This window comes from Danio rerio, chromosome 17, assembly GCF_052040795.2.
Source record: "Danio rerio strain M-AB ecotype USA chromosome 17, GRCz13ab, whole genome shotgun sequence".
Lineage (NCBI taxonomy): Eukaryota > Metazoa > Chordata > Actinopteri > Cypriniformes > Danionidae > Danio > Danio rerio.
The window spans coordinates 53972186-53985000 of record NC_141037.1 but is presented as its reverse complement, the minus strand read 5'-3'; the positions used below and the strand labels follow the sequence as shown (position 1 = coordinate 53985000).

The 12815-nt window shown below is 37.2% G+C and overlaps 1 protein-coding gene across 3 annotated transcripts in view; it reads right to left on the bottom strand.

Moving 5' to 3' along the window:
* The window catches only part of plekhd1 (pleckstrin homology and coiled-coil domain containing D1), a 44211-nt gene extending 31744 nt beyond the window's left edge, over positions 1-12467 (bottom strand). Inside the window, exons 1-3 of one of the 3 annotated variants that reach the window (XM_087291152.1) lie at positions 12321-12467; positions 9430-9589; positions 7054-7147 (exon numbers count right to left, since the gene is read on the bottom strand). In XM_087291152.1, the coding sequence (XP_087147278.1) occupies positions 7054-7147; positions 9430-9589; positions 12321-12378 (312 nt within the window). In that variant the 5' untranslated portion in view covers positions 12379-12467. Of the gene's footprint in view, positions 1-7053; positions 7148-9429; positions 10048-12320 lie in introns of those variants that run through there. The other 2 variants (XM_087291151.1, XM_087291150.1) reach the window with 2 other exon arrangements.
* Between the last annotated feature and the right edge of the window lie 348 nt (positions 12468-12815).

The following is a 12815-nucleotide window of genomic DNA, read 5'->3' as shown; positions in this document are numbered from 1 at the left end:
ACAAGTAGGAATCATCAATAAGTTTGTGCATCATATTTTATTTGCACATTTATTGAATGGAAATGTTTCTGATTCACGCATGCAAATTTATCTTCACATAGTGTCTTTATAGCAATGTGCGTGCAGTAGATCGCTCAGATTACATTGGGAAAACAGGCGACCGCTGCAAATTGTGCTTTAATGTTTAGCTGGTCAACTGTATGGTATGGAAATCTTACATACCTACTATATGAACCCGTCTCATACAGACGCCATTGCAAGGATCAGACACTTTGTAGAGAAGAATTTAACACAACTGCCTCTAGGAGTCGCCAATGGAAATAAAACAGACACGCACAAAAAATGTGCGTACGCCTGCCAGAAACCTGCCGTGAACCTGCGCAAATTCCCACGTTCAGTTCATTGTTAGTAAATCCAAATGTGAGCGATTCTGAGCGTGAAACCTGGCGTACGCAAAGTTTTTGTGCGTACGCAGCGTTGATACATGAGGCCCCAGATGCGCTGCTCAGAGTTGCAACACGGCACACCAGATGCGCACATTTGCATGTTATTTAAAATAAAACTATTCAGATGGCATTGCATACAATCTCACTGACATTTATGAAACATGTTATGTTACAAAACTGTCGTGACAGTCTAATGAACACCCATACAAGTAAAGTGTTATCATATCCCGACTCATCACATATTGATGCTCGGTCACTATTCATCAGTAATTGTATCACTTTTAAAGTGGTTTATGCAATAAATACACATGACTTCACTTATATTTGCCTGCTGCTTATTTATGTTTTTCAGAAGTGTGTAGGTTTAGTTTATATTTTTGAACGCATTCATATGGACAAAATGATTTGTATTTTACAAGTACACACAAACCGTAATGTAAAGGACCAAAAGCATCGGAGGATGCTGCATGTTGTGATACAATATGTGAGGAGTCAGGAGTGAGAATGTATTGTTCAAACCTTTATGTTTTTTTTTTTCTTCTGTTGAACACACAAAAAAGATATTTTTAAGAATGTTACGAACATGTAACCACTGACTTACATTGTATAAAAAGCAAATGCTATGGAAATTGATTGTAGTTTTCAACATTAAGAGTGCTTTCACACCTAGACTTTTGTTTCGGAAGCTGTTTCGTTTGCCCAGTTAGCGCGGTTCGTTTGGCATATGTGAATCCACTAATCGCGCTCGGATCCGCACCTGAATGAGGTGGTCTCGGCTTGATTGAAAACTCTGGAGCGGATCGATTGTAGTGAGAAAGCAATACAATCCGAGCCCGGCTACTGTACATCACAGTGTATTATAAATATGTAATAGGCATTCGGCTATATAAAGAGAGAATTATGAGTAGGGCGGGAGGTCATTCTAAACATCGCAAGGCTCCAAGAAGTTTCGTGAGTCTCCCGCAAATGCACAGACTCCCGGATGCCCGCAAACGAGTTAAAATATTTCGGAAATCGCGCATGTTCCTCCTGCTCAGGGCCATAGTGGGACTATTTTTTAGCTCTGGAGTTTCAAGCCTTAGACCGGCCCACCTCAGTCGACGACTGACTATGTTAAAGTAACATTATTTCTAATTCGGTTTCAAATAACACTAACACATCTTTTTCAAGGACACAGCTGCTTTAGAACTTCAAATGTTTTTCATAAATATGAGAGCATTAATTCTTTGTTGATATACAGTCCTTTGTAACGGTCGTCACACACACAAAAAAATATGTACCCCTACATAAGTAACCCAATCAGTATTTTATGTCTGAACACTGAAAATTTAAAAAATATGTTATACTCTGGTAAGGTTTAAACTCGGATCGGCGACATCTTAATGTAACATGCTAACCATTAGACCACGATGGCACTATTAAGAATCACATTGTTATCTGCTGCTATTGATGTCTACTCCTTTTATTTACCTTACTCTTTTTCTCCCCTTTTTAGATTTCTGATTAAGTTATGTCAGATTTATTAATGTAGTGAATCAACTGATTTTCATTGAGCAGGTGTAATATTCATTAAAGGTGCAGTAGGTGATTGTCTTCAGAAACATTTGTTGTTGTGCTGGTTGAAAGTCTCTTCACAGTCCAATAGTAATGATTACAGTAAATGATCTAAATGTGTTTATATGTATTTTTATATTCTGGGTAGAGCATGAAACTAAAAAAAATGTTTATCCAATTAAATAGTGTTGGACCGTCATCTCCCTTAATTCCGATAAGCAGGTCAGACTGGGTGTCAGCAAATGTAGATTCCGACTTCTGCGCATCTGTTCACGCAGATCCGCCATTAGCACGTGCCCGTCTGCATCACAAACGCATGTGCTCCGAGCAAGCTGCGGGCCGCTCGCAGATGCCGAAGGACGCTGAAGAACCGCCGAGCTCGGGCTGATTACTGTAAAGTCAGGCGCGGGTATAATTCGCCCTTAAAGCGGCCGCGCGGTCACGAGACGGACCGGGAGAAATCAAATGCTGAATTGAAACTTTTAAAAACCCAAATCAATATTGGAATTACTTTAGCACGCTGGAGGAAGGATGACACCATGGTGTCAGGGTTCTGCCACTCTGGTCTTGTAAATTCTTGTTTTGGTGGCAGATCTCGGACACTACCTGTGTCTGGTCCTGTTTCTGTCTCTGTGTGCGCGCGCGCCGTCGTGGGTGTACGCAGAGTGTGCGCGCTCCTGCTTGACGCGGCCGCACGCGCGCTCTGCGTCCCTCAGACGTGCGCGCTCTTGTACTCGTGTTTGTGTTTTCGTCTGTCAGCAGCATGGTGTTTCATTCCCAGCGTCTCAGTCTTGTTGGTTTCGGTTTTGGTCGGCGCTGGGATGAAGCATGCATGCTGCATGTGTGAGCGCACGGTGAGTGTTTTTATTCATCGTGTGCTCGTGTCTTGCGTCTTTTGTCAAAGCACGTGGCTCGGTGTTTACATTGTGGTCACGTGTTTTTGTCGTGTGCTTCAGTGTTGTGTTATGTGAGCGCATGGCTTGTATTGTCTCTCTGTGTCATGCGCTCTCCCGTCTATTGTCTAGTCCCACCCTCCTTGTCAAACCATTATTAGTTAATTGTGTTCACCTGTGTGTCAATTTACTTTTTGCTTTATAATCCCCCTCATGTTTTCAGTCCTTGCCAGTTCGTCGTCGATATTCCCTCTGTGTTCCTGTTCCAGTCATGTCTTGCCAGCCCAGCCCAGCCCAGCCAAGTTTGTCTGTTTTTGATTCATGTTTTCCCCCTTGGGGTAATTTGTTTTGCCTTTTTGTTTTATTTGTACTTTATTATTAATAAAACCCAATTATTGTTTGCACTTGAGTCCTCGCTCCTTTTCCCCTCACCAGACCATGACACATGGCTGAAGTATTACTGTTAAACAGGTAATGTTCTGTTTTTAAACTATTTTATGTTAGATTGTGTTTTGTTATGAATGACTTATATGCACAGACGTGTTGTTCAGCCACTGAAATCTCCCGGTGAAAGATTGATGTGATTATTTTCAGTTTCATAAGGTTCTTTGACAGCATCTATAATGTAGACTTATATTTAGTTTAACAACAAAACACCAGTAAATAGCGCTATTCCGCCTAACCTGCTTTATTGAGCTGAAGTTGCTTTTATATTCACATTGGGTCATTTTTGAACAATGACGGCCTTCCTATACTGTTTACCGCTACTCTGAATTTTTGCTCTGATATAGCAAGTAAGTATGGCTAAGTAATAAATGTACTTCCTGCACGGCACTGGCACTAACTAACTGGCGAATGACATGAACTAGTGGGTTGTCTGTCTGCTGTTGTGTTGCGGTGCGCTCGCGATTTCAGGGGGTGTGGCTTTGAATCACAGTTCCTCCCCACTGTCCAAAGATAATATGCTAAGCGGCTAGCTTTTTAGCAGATCACCTACTGCACCTTTAATATTAATTAATATTTACTAAGGTGCCACTGTTTGAGGTGGAATGGGGTGCAGCCCGCAGGTTAATGATGATTATCATTAACCTGCGGGCTGCACCCCGCTCACGGGGCTGCGAGAAAATAAATAAAAAGAGCGGAGCTGCGGCAAAATAATGAATAAAAAAAGAGTGAGGTTATGGTCAAATAAACAAATAAATGAAAAAAGTGCAACTGCTTAGAGTGCGAGGAGCTAGGGGCAGCGGCCAAAAAAACGGACCGACCCACCGGGAATTCTCCCAGTTCTCCCGATTAGCCAATCCGAGCCTGCTCCTGGTCCTCAAATACGTTGCGCACACTTCTCACCCCTCCCCACCGCATCCCTCCTCGCTCTTCAGACACGCTGCGCGCACCTTATCAAACACCATTAAAGCACCACCCCCCACTGACAGCTGAGCGGGACTCTGCAAAATAAACCCTGAAACTCTGACCAATGTGAGGAGAGTTTACTCACACGTGACTTGTTTTCGCTCTTTTGGTCCGTTTAGAAACTTTGCCGTGTAAAAGCGAACCGCACCAAGAGCAAAGAGCAACAATGAAACAATTTTAATCCCTGTTTCGGAACAACTGAATCGATTCACAGGTGTGAAAGCACCCTCAATCAGAGTTTGAAAAAACTCATACGGGTTGGTGAAAGGTGAGTAAATGATGACAGAATAGGGTATATGCTGAAGCATGCTAATAGGACTTTTAATTTGCCAGTAACCTGGGTTAATCGTTTCCTGTGAATTGTGTATCAACGCAAAATCGGTGTGTTTAAGGTCTGTTTTCTTTAAAAATGAGCGATCTCTACTGGCTGAGTGATATCTTATATAAAGTGGGTCTCAGATTGTACACGAGCACTGCATTAAATTACATGTCCCCCCGCCATGTCTTTATAATATGAGCATTTATTTTACCCCAGTATATTAAATGGAGCTTCTGCGCTAACCTGCCGATTCGGACGGGCGAGTGCGAGCAAACGGCTTTTTGTCTCGTTTTACGTTCGAGCAACTTAATGAATGCTAAAGTCTGTTTAACTGATTGTATTTTAATTACATTACAACATCGATGCTGTAAAATGAATTGTATACAATGGAAAAAAACTCACATTAACAGGTCACAGGAAAGTTTATCAGCATGGGAAACACACTAGCTCGGCATATACCCCATTTAACCTTTTTGGGGTGAGCTATTACTTAAAGCAGGGGTGTCCAAACTTTTTGGGCCGAGGGCCAGATGCAAAAAGACAAACGTTGTCGCGGGCCAAATTTTACATACATCACACAGACACGTGTATATATATATATATATATATATATATATATAAATACATTTGAAGTCAGAATTGTTAGCCCCCCTAAATTATTAGCCCCCGTTTATTTTTTCCCCAATTTCTGTTTAACGGAGAGAAGATTTTTTTTCCACACATTTCTAAACACATTAGTTTTAGTAACTCATTTCTAATAACTGATTTATTTTATCTTTGCCATGATGACAGTAAATAATATTTGACTAGATATTTTTAAGACACTTCAATACAGCTTAAAGTGACATTTAAAGGCTTAACTAGGTTAATCAAGTTAACTAGTTAAGTTAAGGTAATTAGGCAAGTTATTTTATAACAATGGTTTGTTCTGAAGACTTAAAGGGCTAATAATTTTGACCTTAAAATGGTTCATAAAAAAATTTAAACCGCTTTTTATTCAAGCCGAAATAAAACAAAAGTCTTTCTCCAAAAGAAAAAATATTATCAGACATATGGTAAAAATGTCCTTGCTCTGTTAAACATCATTTGGGAAATATTTAAAAAAGAAGAAATAAATCAAAGAGGGGCAAATAATTCAGACTTCAACTGTGTGTAGATAGATAGATAGATAGATAGATAGATAGATAGATAGATAGATAGATAGATAGATAGATAGATAGATAGATAGATAGATAGATAGATAGATAGATAGATAGATAGATAGATAGATAGATAGATAGATAGATAGATAGATAGATAGATAGATAGATAGATAGATAGATAGATAGATAGATAGATAGATAGATAGATAGATAGATAGATAGATAGATAGATAGATAGATAGATAGATAGATAGATAGATAGATAGATAGATAGATAGATAGATAGATAGATAGATAGATAGATAGATAGACAGACAGGGACAGACGAGTCTTCGCTGAGGCCATCTTCCAGCCTAAACCACAACGAATGAAGTTCTGCACAAGACTTTTGGCCAGCGGAGAAATTAAAATGGTCGTGCCCAACTGAGTCTGGTTCTCTCAAGGTTTTTTTTCTTCACTCCCATCAGGTGAAGTTTTTTTTCCCTCTCCGCTGTCGCCACTGCCTCGCATGGTTCAGGATTGGTAGAGCTACGCATCGATGAATTGGCTCTTCAGTGTTTGAACTCTAAGTAATGATTAAATCACACTGAACTGAGCTAAACTGAACTGAACTGAACTTAAACACTAAAACCTGAACCACACTGTTTCAGTTACTGAACTACACTGTTCCAGTTACTATGACCATTTATGTGAAGCTGCTTTGACACAATCTACATTGTAAAAGCGCTATACAAATAAAGCTGAATTGAATTGAATTGAAGATAGATAGATAGATAGATAGATAGATAGATAGATAGATAGATAGATAGATAGATAGATAGATAGATAGATAGATAGATAGATAGATAGATAGATCATAACAAGAACTGCTGCTTAATTGAATGCATGTAATAGCGACACCCGGTGGTTATTTATTGAATTACGTTCATTTTTGTATAGCGGGCCAGATTCTATTGATATTTATAAAAAGCCTCGCGGGCCGCCACAAAACTGATTGCGGGCCGCAGATGGCCCGCGGGCCGTAGTTTGGACACGCCTGACTTAAAGGGTTCCACATGGAAAAAAATGCCAAAAAAGAACCTATTTTTTTTAGGTTCTGCAGGTTTCAATATGCCGAATTTTGCTAGCCAATCTTAAGCCAATTGTAATGGAGTGTTTTGGTTCAATTTAGCCAGTGCAAGAGCCCAGGGGACCGGAGTGAGTGCTCCGACTTGGCCCCCTCCCCTGTTCCAATAAAGAACCTTTATTTTTAATAATAGGGTAAAAGTGAAATCCAAATATGTGCATACCTTGGGATGGATGTTGAAGTATCTATTGGTCTCGAAGCTTTTTTTCTCATTCTCAGCATAATACAACAAAAAACTTTCCTTGATGATGAAGAATCTGTTATAAAAGCACAAACAGCACCAGAAATTTATTGCAACAAGAAATCCAACAATAACCACAAGGAACATAACCAACAATCTGACATAAAACTCCTCCACCGCTTTCTTCAAATCACCAGATGACCATAAATTTAACATTCAGATGGATGTTTCCTGGAATTGATCTCCATGAGCTCTAATGTACAAAAACTCACCGGCAGCACAGAGCGTCCTCGTAGATTTAACTTACTCAGCTTTAAAGGCATCATAATGACGGGTTACTCGATATCTTCTAAGCCATAAAGCTTTTAAAGTGCACTACACAAAAATATAATATGCTTAAACTCATTTTCGCTTCAAGGCGAAAGTACTTTTTAAGGCACCACTGTACTGACTGAACAACAAACACCTGACAAACAGACGATAAACTGCTAATTAAAAAAGATTCCCTTTATAGCTAAAACAAAAGTGTTTCAGGTTTGTTTTTGCATGCAATACAGGTCAAAAATTTGGCATCAGGAGGACCAGAATGTTTTTGAAAAGAAGAATACATTTATTTGTATGTATGAATGAATGAATGAATGAATTAATTAATTAATGAACAAATAAATAAATGCAGTAAACGGTTAAATGAAACATTTTCATTTTGAATGTATTTTAAAATGTCGTTTACTCCTGTGATTCAAAGCTAATTAAAAACATTCAGCATTATCAATCAACTCATATTTCTCACGCTCCTTCATATCATTATAATTTGGCGATTTGCTGTTTTATTATAGTCAGTTACACAGTAAAACGTTTTATGATTAATAAGTTATGAGAACATGTGTTTTTTATGTTAATTTAACTGTTTCAATGCAAGATCAATTTCATTCAACTTAACAATGTAAGACAACCACAAATTTTCTGTCTGTCTTTTTTGTTTTGTTTTACAGTACACCAATGTTGAAAACATTTTATCTGTACTTCATAATTTTTGAGGAAACTATTTACTTGTTGAAATTTTTATCTGAAAAACTTTTTTTTCACACTATACATGTCTTTACTTCCAACAATTTAATGTGGTCTTGTTGAATAAAAGTAAATATCTCTACAATAAATATATAGGTAAAATAATATATTTCAATGGGAAATTGAAATATATTATCCCCCCCCAACCAGCCACAGACACAAATACTTGAAACAGTAGTTTTTTTTTTTACATTGATAATAAAACAAATAAAATAAAAACAACAACAGTAAGGAGATAAATGATTCTTGAGCTATTAAATCATTATGTTACAATTCATAGCACAAGATCAAATGCATGTTTTATACTAGAAAATAAAATAACACTAATGATAATAATAATAGTATTATTAATAATAATAATAATAATAATAGTATTGATAATAATAATAATAATAATAATAATAATAATAATAATAATAACAATAATAATAATAATAATTGATTCTTGAGCTTTAAATCATTATATTACAATTGTTATGACAAGGTTAAATAATTTTTTTTGCTAGAAAATAAAAAAACAACATTTATAATAATAATAATAATAATAATAAATTATTCTTGACATTTAAATCATTATAATACAGTTGAAATGACAAGATTAAATACATTTTGTTCTAGAAAATAAAAAAACAACAGTATTAATGATAATAATAATATTAAATGATTTTTAAGCTTTAAATATATATTTTTAAAATTGATATCACAAGATTAAATACATTTTATGCTAGAAAATAAAAACAACAACAATAATAATAATGATAATAATAATAATAATAAATAATTCTTGAGCTTTAAATAATTTTATTACAATCGATATCACAAGATTAAATACATTTTTTACTAGAAAATAAAAACAACACTAATAATAATAACAACAACAACAACAATAATAATAATAATAATAATAATAATAATAATAATAATAATAATAATAATAATAATAATAATAATAATAATAATAATAATAAATGATTCTTGAGCTTTAAATCATTCCATTACAATTGATATCACAAGATTAAATACATTTTATACTAAAGTAAAAACAAAAAAACAAAACAACAGCACTAAACATAAAAATAAATGATTCTTTTTCATATTACGATTTAAACGACATGATTAAATACATTTTATACTAAATCAATAAAACAGAAATGTTGTAACATAGTTCACCTTGTACCGAACTGAGATCAAACAAATGCATCATTGGCTTATTTTAAAAGTACATTTAAACTTCTTAAAAATGGTTCTGACCCCAAACTTTTGCGCAGTAATGTGTGTACTGTCTGTTACCTGCGGGACCACTTGGCCGAGGGTCTCCCGAATGGTCTCTTCCACAAAACCCCATGCAGCTGCACTTTGGTGCTGATATCCAGAGCATCTGAGTCTGCCTGCTCCATGGAGGTCCAGGGCGAGAGTAGAGAAGATCTGGACGAAGAGAACATTGCTGACTCTATCAAAAGAGGTGTGGTGAGAAAATGTCGATAAAGTTAAAATAGCAGCAGATACGCTTTCCAATAAACCTATAGAGACGCATTCAGATAGTGATTTCCTCCAGTGGCTCAGTCATGTGGAAATGATGCGGCTGCCAATAGTGACATCAGCTGCTATTGGACAGTGTGTGGAAATAGAAACACACACAGAGGGCGGGAGGAATAGAGACCAGAGGGTTACATCAAGAGGCTTTGGGATACTGCTTTTTATTTATTTATTTAATTTAATCCGAGAGACGTCAGTGTTGCAAGGAAAGCTATTACTTAATGGATTACCTCACTTATGACGATGCGTTTATGATGTTGCACAGACACAGATTCCTAATATTATTATAAGGAGGGACCGAGCATTGAAACGGTGTGCAGGCCCTATTGGAATTGCTCTGTTATTATTATTCTGCTTCTTCTTCTTCTTTTCTGGAATAAATCGCGATTTTGATGGTCTAAACATGCCCGAAAACACACGAAACATTGCACACTCTCCAGAAGTGGCGAAAATTTACGTTTGTTATAGGTTTCGGAAGTGGCCATGGCAAAATGACTCAACAGCATCACCTATGCAAATTGATGTGAAATTGCGAAGATCTAGGCTGCGTCCGAAACCCCATACTTCCATACTATATAGTACCCTAAAATCAGTAAGCGAGCCGAGTAGTATGTCCGAATTTATAGAATTCGAAAATCAGTATGCGAGGAGTACCCGGATGACTTACTACTTCCGGCGAAATTCTGGAGTGCGCATCCAGTGCATGTTGTGCTATCCCATGATGCCCCTCAAGCGAATTCATGAATGGGAGTAAAGCGATAGAAAGGTCACGTGACTATGACAAAATGGCGGATGTAGTATGTCCGAATTCCATTCATACTTTTTACATTCATATTGTATAGAACGTACTTTTCTAATGACCGATTAGCATGTTTAAATTTAAAGGGTCACGAAACACCAAAACACATGTTTTGAGCTGTTGACAGTCGTATATGTGTCCCACACTGCTAAAAACACTAGTAGGACACCTATTTTTCACTAAAAAGTGTACATTGGTTGTTTTTGCGTTATTTAAAGCAAATTCGTACTTCCTGTTTGAAACGAATTTTTAAAGCTGCGTCACGGCCATGACATAATATCGTTGTATTCCAGCGTGCAGACTGGGCGTCTGTGCCAGAGTGAGTCTTATTACGTCTTACAGTGTGTTGCATTAATGCATGAGTAAGGCTTGGTTCAAACCAATCAGCGCGCTCTACTGTGCAACTTCGTTAATATTCATTACTTTCATAGTGTTTAGACGGCAGAGACGCCACGTTGTGTTGGCAAAACAAGCATGAAGTGTTGCTTTTATAGTTTGCTGCAGTTAAGTTTTGTTTTCATTTTCTCTCTGTGAGAGCGCAGCTGGCGTCACGTGTGGATTACAGTGTAAGCGACCATCTACAACAATAACTTACGTGTCTAAGGAGGATTATTGTTTACCTGAGAGCTGTTCTAATCTGCAAACGCTGAGATCCAGATTCGCTTGTAGTCTCCTTTAAATAAAGACGCGGCTCTAGTTGCTGTGGATTGTCCTGTCTCTACAGATTTGGTAAGTGAGCGACCAGTGCTCTTTGTTTATTCAGTTCGTATTTTATTCGTATCAAACAAACTATTGCACCGAGTGTAAACAAGTTAGCACTACAACCAAACTATAACCTTGTGTAGGATTTGTGACCGGAATAACACACGCGGCTTTCTGACGCTACCTGCCGTGTGCATCTAAGTTTCCGGGAAATGCAGAGTTTTTTTTTTCTCTCATTCGCCGTGCGGTATCAAACATTGCATGAAAAATACACGCTTAGAGCAGTTCCTCGAATCAAATATAACGTTTGTCGCGAGAGGCATGGATGAATTCCCTGAATGAAAGAGCCAAACTGCAGTTAAAGTCCAACATTTAATAATTTGGCAAATAATTCCACTACAGATGTACATGTGAACACAGTCTCTTTGTCCCCTGTTGGTTGTGTGTTTTGACTCTGAAATTCAGCGCGCACAAATAGACACTCCCACACCAAACCTCTTTTCTTCCTCCGACACTCCCCCCTAAACAGAGCTGGACACACCCACTTTTCTGACTTTTTCCAAAGTAGAGGTGTGAAAACACCCTGCCGAAACGAGGGGGTTTCATGGCCCTTTAAATGCAGTACCTACTGAGTAGTAGGCGGTTTCAGATGCAGCCATAGAGTTTTAGTCAAAGGGCGTGTCCGTGGCGGCCTCTCAAACTTTGAAGATTCGCCATGAAACAGGAAGTCGTTATAACTCAGGCATGTATTGTCCGATCTGCCTAAAAATTCGGACGATAAAAGTCCTGACCTGAACAGGTTTGCTCGCCAATATCCAGTTACAGTTATAGCACCACCTGCTGGCAACAGGAAAAACTAATTTTATCGTATCAGCACCAAATTTGGGTGGTGTTATCAAAACGTTATAGTGGTGATATATATCACTCTTCTAGGTGAGATAATCTAGAGTTTTCACCAATGTCGACAAAGTGTCCAAGGCGGCCTGACAAACAGCGGTGCTTCGTCATGGAATAGGAAGTATTATAACTCAATCACAAACACATCTACATGCTACATCCTGAACACATCTACATGCTAATATTGAGTGACAGTCATAGCTCCACCTGCTGACACAAGGAAGTTTGGCTTATAATTCATTCTGACCTGCCAGAAAATTCACATGTTCCATAAGAATCCTCTCCTGGAGACTTCTACTTGACATTATTGATTCGTAGTCATAGCACCACCTGCTGACAGAAGGAAGTTTGGGATAAATCTGTGATTTTCTTAGGTTTATATTTATACACACACACACACACACACACACACACACACACACACACACACACACATATATATATATATATATATATATATATATATATATATAAATATATACATATACATATATGTGAGGTCCCTTTTATTGCTGCTTGCAGCTTTAATTATTATTATTATTAATATTACTGTTATTATTATTGTGTACAATTGCTTTAATGTAAACAACTATAATAATAATAATTATAATAATATAATTGTAAAACTATATATTAAAACCAGCTAATAAAAACACTAAGTATTTTTGGAAACATTATCATGATTTTATCTTTTTTTTAGACTGTCTAAGATATAGACTTTAATTTGAAATATATAAATAAA